Raw genomic sequence first — 10936 nt, forward strand, 5'->3', positions numbered from 1 at the left:
TAAGGGTGGAGGTATGGAATAATCTAGTATTAGCATTCCCTTCCATAAGCTATTTTATCCTAGATTTGGTTTTCCAGAATTCCTCCTCACTATTCAGGATAGATGAGTATTACTCTAATAGATAACCCTCTAGGTTCTGGAGGAAGAAGATAAAAGGGTAAGCTCTAGATTTTTGGATGCCTCCTATCCTAGCCAAGATGTGCTTTTTCTTGTGGAAGATGTTGCCAAAAACTGTTCTATTCCAAGTGGAGACTTGAGCTTGGAACTGGGTAGTTCCCATTTTTAGACTACAACTCCCCTCATAAGCCTGCTAGACCACATTAGAGAAGGAGGGGGGGCTACAACCCATGGGTTCAAACCTAAAGGGTCTAGATGATGTGTTAAAGGGATTATGCCATAACTTGACTAACATTGGGCAGTGGTCAGAGTGGGTTCTAGGAAGGTGGCTTACTATAATAAAGGGATATTCCTGGATCCAAGTGTCATTTTCAAAATACTTATCTAGTCTCTCCATGATTAATCGGCTTCTATTTCTATACCTCATATTAGTCCAAGTATACTTACTTCCTTTAAAACCCAAGCCAATTAATTTACAATCGTTGATACACTACCAGAATAAGTTAGCTCTTGGGAAGAGATGCAATTTTCCCCCTGCTTGTCTCTGCCCCTTAGGACTACATTGAAGTCCCCTCCCACCAACCAACTCTCATTATAGTTATCAGGTATAGCTCTAAGTTGGTTCCAAAGGTTCCTCCTATTGGCATAGGTATTGCTAGCATAGACAATAGTAAAAAGCCAAGGGTTGGAAGAAGGGTTACCTTGACCATGACATTGATGCCCTAAGGAGTGGTGGAGACCTCATCAATCTTCAGAATGACATCCTTTCACATGATGATAATGCCTCTTGACAAACCCACTGTTGGGTTTTTAATTTTGCTAAAAAAGCCCAATTCCTGGATCAGGTGCTTATTTTTAGTCATCCTGGTCTCCAAGAGAACAAACATTGTAGGTTTGTATAGTTTGACCATTTCTGCACAATGTCTCTTAAATTCCCACAGTTGGCCCCCCTATCATTCCAGATGATGAAGTTCATTAATAGTTTGGGGTTGGTGGGTGACTTCCTCTTCAGGCATTTGGCTTTTTCATTCACTGATAGCCCCTTCTGATTCTCCTTTCCAGGTGGTTATCTGGTCCATTGCTGGGTTTAGTTTCACAGCTGAGTCTCCTGAGTCTTGTTCTGAGACTAGCCTTAGACTTACCCCGCAAATTACCATACTCCTTGGGCACAGTATGATAAGCATTTCTCCCTAGACCCTCTGAACTGTATTAGTTCCTCTTGTTGAAAAAGCATTGCTTTGATTTGGGCACTCCCAATTCTACTATCATTGCCTCCAGTTCTGTGTTGGATGCCTCTAGGTGCTCGTGGACATTTTTCGCCCTTGCCATCTGGGTTGTTTTTTATGGTGGGGTCATTGTCCATGCTGGTGTCCATGAGGAGAAGGGTGGGCTGGGAATCCCCTCTCCTAGGAAGATTAGTGGGAAGAAGGGGAGGGTGTGGCTTATCTACTCTATGAGTGTGCTCAGTTGGTTTATTGACAATGTCTGCTGGCTTAGGGCTACTTGGGCTTGCATCAGTGTACTCTAGCCAACCATAGTTGATGGCCATAGTTCAGCATCGCATGATTTATAATGGGGGTTTGGATGACCACTTTAATGGGCATTGATCCGATTGGGAAAGTTAAAGGGAATGAAGTCCCTTGTAGAGCCATCTCCAGCCATGAGGTTGGAATGTGGTCTAAGGGCAATGGTGCCGATGTCAGAAAAACATAGACCGGTTCCCCTCTTTGGTTCTACATTTGGGCATTAGTGGTCTGGTTGTTTGGGTTGTTCTCCGTTTTTGGTGTTTGGATTGACATTGAGGTTGCCTTCTCTTATCATGTCCTAGTTAGTCTTTAAATCATCTCCCCTTTTAGTTGGTTTCTATGCATGGAAATCCTCCATCATTTGAGATCTTTGGGAGGCGACGACGTTAGTCAAATCATCTGAAGATTTGATTTTCCTTGGATTTTGGCGCATGTGTGGCCCCCACCAATTGACTTATATTGAGGTGGATTGGTACCATTTTGGGATGGAATCGGGTGAGATATACTTACCCGATGTAGGTGCATTTTTTTGGTCTTTGGGTGCGTGTGTGACAGTTGATGCGTATGTGTTGTAAAGGAGTGTGTCTGGTGTGTGGTCTGTTTTGGGCACGGATTGTGGCACGTGTTCGATACATGGGCTACTTTCCAGTGGCCCAATTAGCCTTTGCTAACAATCCCGTTGGGAGTTGGACTATTGTGGCCCAGGTAAGTTATATTGGGCCTATTTAATTGGGCATGCCTGTTTCACAGTCCTTGTGCCCCCCTCCCCGATGTTCCCAAGAACGGCGAACTTACCTGAATTCGGTGCGTACATCCATCTTTTCGATCTAATGTCCGTTGCCCCCGGTTGCTTGTGCTCTTCTACCTTTCCCTTACGTCGTGCTCTCCGTGGGAGTTCCAAACTTCCCAATCCCATTCCTCCTACGCACATTGGATTGCCATCGATGGCCCTGCCTTCTCATGTGTCCCCAGTGACGACTGTTATAGGCATTTCCTGGAAAGGTGGATGGTTCGCCTACACCCTTTGCACAATATGCCTTCCCTCTCATACTAGTTATTGTCCGTGTTCTCCAATTATCACAGCGGTTTGGAGGGGTACCTCAATAGGAACTTGGATACAGATCTATGCATATCTACCTCTTAGGATGGCAGAGGTGTACGTATCTATCTTCAATAGTTTGCCTATCCTCTTCCCCACCTTTTCTAGAATTTTTCCGTCATAGCATTCAGTAGGCAATTGAGGTAGCCAAATCCAAATGGTCGTGGCTCCCAGTTTGTGACTGAAAGAAAGTGTCCCATGATGAACCATAGACCTCCATGTAATACATTCATCATGTTCTTCTCTTTCTCAAATTTGATGATGAAAAAATTCCAGCCCAGATCTATGAGAATCGGCTGTTCATTAGGGTTCCATAGTTGTCGCCACTTGAATTTTAGGATATGGTGCAGGATTTTTTTTCCAAAGACCTTAATGGTATTTGAGAATCTCCAAGGATGGTAGATTCTCATTTTTTGCTCCTGACTTAGGATGATAGGCTTGAAAATTTCCTTTATCATAGTTAATTCAGGCATTGCTTCTGTTTAGTGGTACTGGGGATGATACACACTTGACTTTGTCAAATTTTTTTCCGATAGGATTTCCTTGAAGGTATTCTTTTTCTGTGTTGTTTCAATTTCCATCGGTGATGAGCTAATGTCCGGCGGGTCGGAGGGTTTCAGTAGCGGTGGTGCTCTTGGATCTTGGGCAGGGGGTAGGGATGGGGTTATCTTAGGGGGATGAAAAATAATTGTAGAGAGAAAAAATCAATAACGTCTCTTACAAAGTCAAGCTCTTTAACTTTCGACGAGTATAATAATATTTTGAGCTAACATTTATAGTTCTTATATTTTATCTTCTTCTTCTATTTTTTTAGCTTAAATATTCAAGTTGTTATGATTTCTAAGTGTACAACAACAACAACAATAACATATTCAATATAATCTCACATAGTGGGGTCTGGGGAGGGTAGTGTGTATGCAGACCTTACCCCTACCTTGTGGAGGTAGAGAGGCTGTTTCCAATAGACCCTCGGCTCAGGCAATCATAGGTACCACAATAATAACAAGAAAACAAGACGGGACAACACTGAAAAACCATGTAAAAGAAGCATACATAAAAAGACAGTAAGATGATCGAAATGCAAAAAAAAAGGTATTCAAATAAGCCTACTACCAACCAAATGCGAGAGTACGTACCAACACTACCGGTATGAATAATCTAGATTACCTAACCTACTATGCTAATCTTCGACCTCCACACCTTTCTATCACGGGTCCTAATCTAAGTGTAATCTTTTTATTTTTATTTTTGTAAATATAATAATGATTCAAAAACCATCCATATTCAAAATAATATACATTTTTTCAATTTTATACTTATATGGGTTACACGCGCAAGCCAGGGACACCCGCTACAAATGAAAGAGTACACCCGCTACAACCTTTGGTTGTACAAGGATTTCTATTTCATATCCAACCCGGGGTTACTGTGAGCTCATTACGTGACCGATCGTATTCAGAAGAAATCAGAAGGCTTTTCTTTGCACCCTTTGTAATATCGGTTTTTGACAAGCAGTTTTCTTGATGTAAGAGAGGTGGACACTACACCACCCAAGCAACTCTCTATTCTCTCTCTCACTCTAGAAATCCTTTGTCCAGGTACCTTTTTCTATAGCTTCCTTACTTCAATTTTGGGTTTCTTTTTGTTAGCGGTGGACAAAAGTTTAAATCCTTATCTGTCTTTTTATTGTTTTATAGTGGAAAAAGTCTGATTCATGTTTGAGTTAAATATTACTGCTGTTAATTTTGAACTGGGGTTTGCTTGTTTTTGTGTCCTTTCTTGTTTTTTGTGGGTTTTTCCCCTTCTTTCCAGCTGCAAAGTCGCTTGCTTTCCTTATTACTTTATTGTTTCTATGTATTTTTAATTTTGAAGGTGGAAGATTTGATGCTATAGATCTTGCCTGGTAACATGTTCTTAAGTTTTTCTTTTAAAGTCTACGTTAAAGTAGAATTACAAATTGTTTGCCCTCGGACCCTTGTTTTAGTGAGGTAAAAAATTATGGAGTAGCTGTGGAGGTGAAAGTTGATATATGCTAGTAAAAATCCCCTTTCAGGTTTTCTCTTTTCTTGTTAATTTAGGGAAAGAAAGAAAAATTGAAGCTTTAAGGATTTTAATTTGTCATTTACCAAGTAAAACACTCAATTAATGCAGCTGGATTAGGACTGTGTATAAATGTATGTAGATTTCGATGGCTTCAATGCAAGATATGGTGGAGCAGGCCCTGCTGATCACAAATGTTGTTGAATGACATGCTTTGACTTAACTAACTTGGCGGGCTGACGTCAGGATGGATTTTATAATATTTCGCCTGCGGTCCTGCTGCCATTAGGATTGAAACATCAATGTAGGTTTGAGTCCGAGCCAATATGCATTTTCCACCTGCTCTGGGCTGAAATTGATTTGCATGGCATATACTTTAGTGTGGTCTTTGATCTCTTATAGGGGCTATGGATACAGTATCGAGGCTTTTCTTTGTTTAGATAATTTCAGGATGATCTAATTTCTAGTGATATTCATCACCAAAGAAAGAAGATGATTTGAGTTCTGGTGATTTTAAGGGCACACCAATTGGTTGCTGATTTGCTTTATTCTATTTATCTTTTCTGCCGTCTTTATCTGTCTATCTACCGATCTAATGTCTTAACTTATCCATGAAATAAATTTACTTTTTCTGTAACTATTGTGCTTAAATTCCTCGCAAGTTCTTACTTTCATTTTCAGTAAGGTGGATATACCAACTAGAGATAAAGTTTCTCCATCTTGTTCATTAACTTGGTGCGATTGGTATTCCTCCACCAAATGATACTTTTAATCAGTTCTCAAAAATTGCCTATTTACTGTACGTGTTGCATGTAAAATTTCCCACTTTTTTTGTTTTGGTGTGTAGCAGACTGACGCTGTCTGAGTCTGTTTGTTCTGTGTCTGAAGCAGGCATAAAGTTGAATCATTATGTTTGGACGGGCCCCAAGGAGGAGTGACAACTCCAAGTACTATGAGGTTCTTGGTGTATCAAAAAGTGCCAGTCAAGATGAACTTAAGAAGGCATATAGGAAAGCTGCTATAAGAAATCACCCTGACAAGGGTGGTGACCCTGAGAAAGTAAGTTCATATCCTACATATGCAAGTAGAATCCTCTGCTTATTGCTGTTACAGATATTTCATGTCAATACCAATGGAACCTTTTGATTCTGATCATCTGCATGTTTTTTTTTTGGTTGAGATTTGATAATGGTGGTGTACGAGCCAGCTTGCGCGCACTCTGCATGCTTTTTAAGGCAGTTTCCCCTCAAGCCGTCAATAAAATCGAGCTAGTAATGTATCATGAGAGTACACTGACACATAGGTCTTTATTTTACGCCCTTTTGATTATGATGCGTCATGAATGTATGAACGTGCCAATATGTGATCGAAGAAGCGCCAAGTGGAAGGGAGCATTTCTGGTCTTTTGCGTCTTGTCTTATACTTATGTCCGTTTTCTATCTTCTCAGTTCAAGGAGTTGGCTCAGGCATATGAAGTTCTAAGTGATCCAGAGAAGAGAGAAACTTATGATCAGTACGGTGAAGATGCCCTTAAAGAAGGAATGGGAAGCAATGGTGGCGGTGTTCACGATCACTTTGACATATTTGAATCATTCTTTGGTGGTGGGTCCTTCGGGGGTAAGAAATCTCTCTCTCTCTCTCTCTCTCTCTCTCTCTCTCTCTCTCTCTCTCTCTCTCTCTCTGATGGTAGATAGAAAGAGCCACCTGCTTGGGAGTTGACTCCCTTTTATATATTTTGTATTCTGTTGGATGGCATATTTATTTGGCCTTGGTTGTTTCAGGCGGCGGCAGCCGCTTCAGAGCTAGCAGACAGAAACAAGGTGAAGATGTAGTGCATACCCTTAGGGTTTCTCTGGAAGACTTGTATAATGGAACCACAAAGAAGCTCTCTCTTTCCCGAAATAGATTGTGTTCCAAGTGTAACGGGTATTTTCTCTCTCTGATTATTCTGAACTTATCTTTTGCCGATGGTCATATATTGCTTAGATGACCCAGAATTCAACGTAGTATTGAGCTGAATGATGAGATTTCTCTTTTGAATGCGAATTGTTCTCATTAAGGCTGAGAATCTATGCTGAGTTTCTTTCACTTGGCCTGTGTGTGATTATTTGAAGGAACTGGGTGACCAAGATTCCAGAAAATGTGTGTGCGTGTAGTTATAATGACATTTGTTTAAACTAGAATTGATGGAGGAGTGTGAGCATTTATACTTCTTTCTGTCGGATGAATTTTCAATTAAATGATAATCTTCCTTTCCTTTTTCTTATCTTGTTGTTTTTGAAGCTATATTAGGTCAAAAGATCGCACAGAACTATTTAGGTTATTTTTTGTGCCTAGTAAACTAGGATTTTATAGATACGTTCTTTGAAGTGAATTCTGTACATCGTCTCGAGCCCAATCAAAAGTCTGCGGCAGATTGTTTTTAAGTGTTACAGAGAAATACAAATGCAAGATTTGATTAGGCTGCAATTATGACTTGTATATGAGTCCAACTACGACACTAGTTAACTACACTTGCACACATATCTAACAACTGAGCATAGATACTTTATTATTTTTTCCACTTCAGCCACTTGTTTCAATCCACAAACTTGACACTATTTCTAACTTCCTGCTTTTTTGCTCTCTGGTGCTTAATAGTAGCTTTCTTTTAAAAATTCCTTCTAATTATTTGTTCTGCTTGTTGCCTATTTCCTTTGATTTGTTTTCTATTTTGGGCCTTTCGAAGAAAATGACCTCCTTCCTGGAATGACCAAGTCGACATTAAAATTTTGAATTAGTCTGTAATAATTACTTTATATGATTTAAACTCTGATGTGACATATTTATGCCCCTTTACATCTTCCAACCATTATGGTAACAGATATCTAGGAACACAAAAAATAATTACTCATTAAAACCATCTTCTCTGAACTCAGTGGAAGTCAACAAAGCTCTAAAGAGATTGCATTGAGGAAGTAATGAATGAATTCTCATGATAAAGTAGAATCTCCTTATCCCTTTGTTTAGCCAAGTTCTATTTCGGAAAGTGATAAAGACTTCACAACTGGATTTAGATCTCTAGTATCAGAACTATTTTTCCTAAAGCACTTTGAATTAATTAGGATATTTTTGTTATCTTCATTGATCAAGTAGCTTGAATTTGATGGATAGATTTGTCCGGTAACTGTACTGGTGGGAGGTGGCAGATGTGGACGCCCTTACTAAACTGTTGTACTTCATCTTAAACACTTTTTAAAAGCGGTGCACCAGGAGGTATCTTGTGGATTAGTCGAGGTGCGCTCAATTTTATTTGGATATTACCATTATCAAAAAAAAAAAAGGATTGAATCTTATTTTTGTGAGGTTGAAACTTCTGAAAGCGCTCTTATATTATTTAGTAAATGGAGCTTTTGTATACAGATTTTATTGTAATTCCTCTTTGAGCTCTGTCTCTCTGCTTTTGAAAAGTTGTGTGTATCCATGCTGCTAGTGTCCATGGGTGCTCCTTTATTTACTTTCATCTTCAATTTTATTTGATTCAATATGGATTCAGTATCAGTTCTGATGTTGTGGTGTACCTAGAATCAATTAGGATGCCTGAGAATACATTTTTCTAATTTTAAATAGTGCTCCTCTTTTCTTAGGCTGTATGGGGTAGGTGCTGATGTGGGTGTTGGTTGCTGTTCTCAATTAACAGAGAAATGTAAGATAACAGTTTCAACCTTTCAAAACAGAAAAAAATGTGTTTTATTATTGATGTATTAAAAAAGAATCTTTTTTTAGTAGTTAATGATAAAAAGGCCTGGGAGAATTGTTGGAAACAAATTCAATGCTTCAGAGTGAAGTTTGTTGTGCATTTAGTCGTTTTCTAAAATTTATATGTAAGTTGAACTGACAGACCAGATAGTACTTTTTGCCTATTTGGAGGTTATTTTAAGGTGTAGTAATTTGTCGGATTTCATGTGCGTTGACTTAATTTTTCTACATATTTGTGAGTTGGGTAGTATTCCATTGTGTTATCAGGAAAGGTTCAAAGAGTGGAGCATCTGGGAGATGTTATGGATGTCAAGGTACTGGAATGCGTGTCACAACAAGACAGATTGCTCCTGGAATGATCCAACAGATGCAACATGTTTGTCCTGAATGCCGAGGCTCAGGTAGTTAATGAAAATATAATGGTTATTCCGATATTCTTTGTGTTCCATGTTGAAAGAAGAGAAAAGTTGCTGGCGTCCCCTCTTCACCTATCCACAAGAAGAGAAAGAAAAAGATAGAAAAGCGTTGGTAAATCCTCAAAATTTAATGTGTTGACACAGGAGAGGTTATCAGTGAGAGGGACAGGTGCTCACAGTGCAAAGGAAACAAAGTTTCACAAGAAAAGAAGGTGCTGGAAGTAAATGTAGAGAAAGGAATGCAACATAACCAGAAGATAGTTTTCGAAGGGGAAGCAGATGAAGCTGTAAGTGTAGTTTGCCTTCTCTTTCTGTTCTTTTTACATGTTAAATTTGTTTCAAGATTTGTTGGCAAAATTTGCAGAGAGAAACTCTAGTTCTTCTGTCTTAGTCTAGTCTATTTGAATCATGAATAAAGTCAGTGCAGTGCTTTTTAAGTGGAGTATATCACCTCCTAAAATAATATATCAAGCTATTTGCTTCCCCTTTCCATTGTTTGCATTGGTCATTTCACTTTGACAGATGACTTGTCTGTTCTCATATTTTAGTCTTATTGTTGTTCTGCAGCCTGATACCATCACTGGAGATATTGTCTTTGTTCTACAACAGAAGGACCACCCAAAGTTCAAGCGGAAGTTTGATGATCTTTATATAGAACACACACTTACTTTGACTGAAGCTCTTTGTGGCTTTCAGTTCGTCCTCACTCATCTTGATGGGAGGCAGCTTTTAATCAAATCAAACCCTGGAGAAGTCATAAAACCTGGTAAGCACCTTCTTCCTTTGTGCTGTTTGTGCGGTGCTTCCCGTGTGTTGTCATGTCAGGTATTGCAAAGCATATATATTTTTCTAATTGTGGTGGTATCCGAGCCAACTTGCGGGCACCTCGACTATCGACCTGGTACCTCCTACCAATACGGTTCCCGGTAACCAGCCAAGATTTAGGCGAATGAGAAGAAATCACCTAACATTTCGTCTCTTGTGGAATTTGAACCCTAGTCGTCCCCGCCATGGTTTTCACCTACTTCATTGATCACTAGGCTACTGCACAGGGGATATAACCATCCTGTTGTCTTTTGCAGATCAATACAAGGCAATAAATGATGAAGGCATGCCCAGTTACGGCAGGCCTTTCATTAAGGGTCGGCTTTATATCCATTTCAATGTGGATTTTCCAGAATCAGGGGTTCTTTCCCCTGAGGCATGCCGCGGCATACAGACTATTCTGCCGGCAAGACCAGGGAAGAGCTCGTCGGAAATGGAGTTGGATGAATGTGAAGAAACTACTATGCACAATGTCAACATCGAGGAAGAAATGAGGCGCAAGGAGCAGCAACGACAGCAAGAGGCTTATGACTCGGAAGATGATGAGCCAAACGTGCATCGTGTGGCCTGTAACCAGCAATAGGTTTGTAAGATGCTTGTTCTTTTGTTCGTATCCCAAGTAATTTTTGGCTATGTTTTTGCAGCAAAGGCCACTGACAATTTGCTTTAGGGATAATTATAAAGGAATTAGGCTTCCTTAGTTATGTTTTATGGTTTTTGTTAATGGCATTTTGATAGTCCTACATGTCATTGCTCACTTGGATTTGTGAACTTACACTATATCCCACCATCCTTCTATAGCAACTAGTACATGAAGTTGAAGTAATACTTAGATGAGAAATCATCTGTGTACCTTTTAAATCCATAGTGTGATTAACCTCAGAGAATCAGAGACCGAGGATTTGCTGTTGCGATCGGTGACTGTTGCCTTTTTCTTTTTTAGTTATTAATTTCCATTATAAATATTTTTCTTTATGAGGTGCAATTCATGGAGGTTTCTATTGTATTATCCTCTATTTTAAAAGGCAGAATTGGGACTCGCCCCGGGGCGGAGCACTCGTAAAACACCCCTGGGCTTAGTTCCGTGAGACTTATGCCTCGGCCACCGGGGCTTACGCCCGGTACTGGGTTCGCCTAATAGAACTTTATGCAATTGTATGTAACTAACCTTGTAA

At 39.7% G+C, this 10936-nt stretch overlaps 1 protein-coding gene across 4 annotated transcripts; it reads left to right on the forward strand.

The window, feature by feature from the left end:
• On the forward strand, positions 4097-10673 carry LOC109224004 (dnaJ protein homolog 2-like). 4 transcript variants are annotated; one of them, XM_019388547.1, is made up of 8 exons: positions 4097-4340; positions 5671-5841; positions 6231-6399; positions 6564-6708; positions 8788-8921; positions 9081-9223; positions 9504-9702; positions 10019-10673. In XM_019388547.1, exons 2-8 carry the CDS (start codon positions 5692-5694, stop codon positions 10342-10344), a joined length of 1266 nt encoding a protein of 421 aa, XP_019244092.1. In that variant the 5' UTR covers positions 4097-4340; positions 5671-5691; the 3' UTR covers positions 10345-10673. The 4 variants fall into 4 exon arrangements, with proteins under 4 accessions (XP_019244092.1, XP_019244084.1, XP_019244099.1 ...); XM_019388539.1 differs by having other exon boundaries at positions 5674-5841; XM_019388554.1 differs by lacking the exon at positions 4097-4340 and adding an exon at positions 4646-5086 and having other exon boundaries at positions 5674-5841.

Source organism: Nicotiana attenuata, chromosome 1 (assembly GCF_001879085.1).
Source record: "Nicotiana attenuata strain UT chromosome 1, NIATTr2, whole genome shotgun sequence".
NCBI classification, from domain to species: domain Eukaryota; kingdom Viridiplantae; phylum Streptophyta; class Magnoliopsida; order Solanales; family Solanaceae; genus Nicotiana; species Nicotiana attenuata.

What these genes read in the sequence shown, in the direction of transcription:
- LOC109224004 (XM_019388547.1), top strand. Translation starts at nt 5,692, where the DNA reads ATGTTTGGACGGGCCCCAAGGAGGAGTGACAACTCCAAGTACTATGAG. An exon ending in TGGTGGTGGGTCCTTCGGGG is followed by an intron (nt 6,400 to 6,563) that starts GTAAGAAATCTC and finishes TGGTTGTTTCAG; the next exon opens with GCGGCGGCAGCCGCTTCAGA. An exon ending in TCCTGAATGCCGAGGCTCAG is followed by an intron (nt 8,922 to 9,080) that starts GTAGTTAATGAA and finishes GTGTTGACACAG; the next exon opens with GAGAGGTTATCAGTGAGAGG.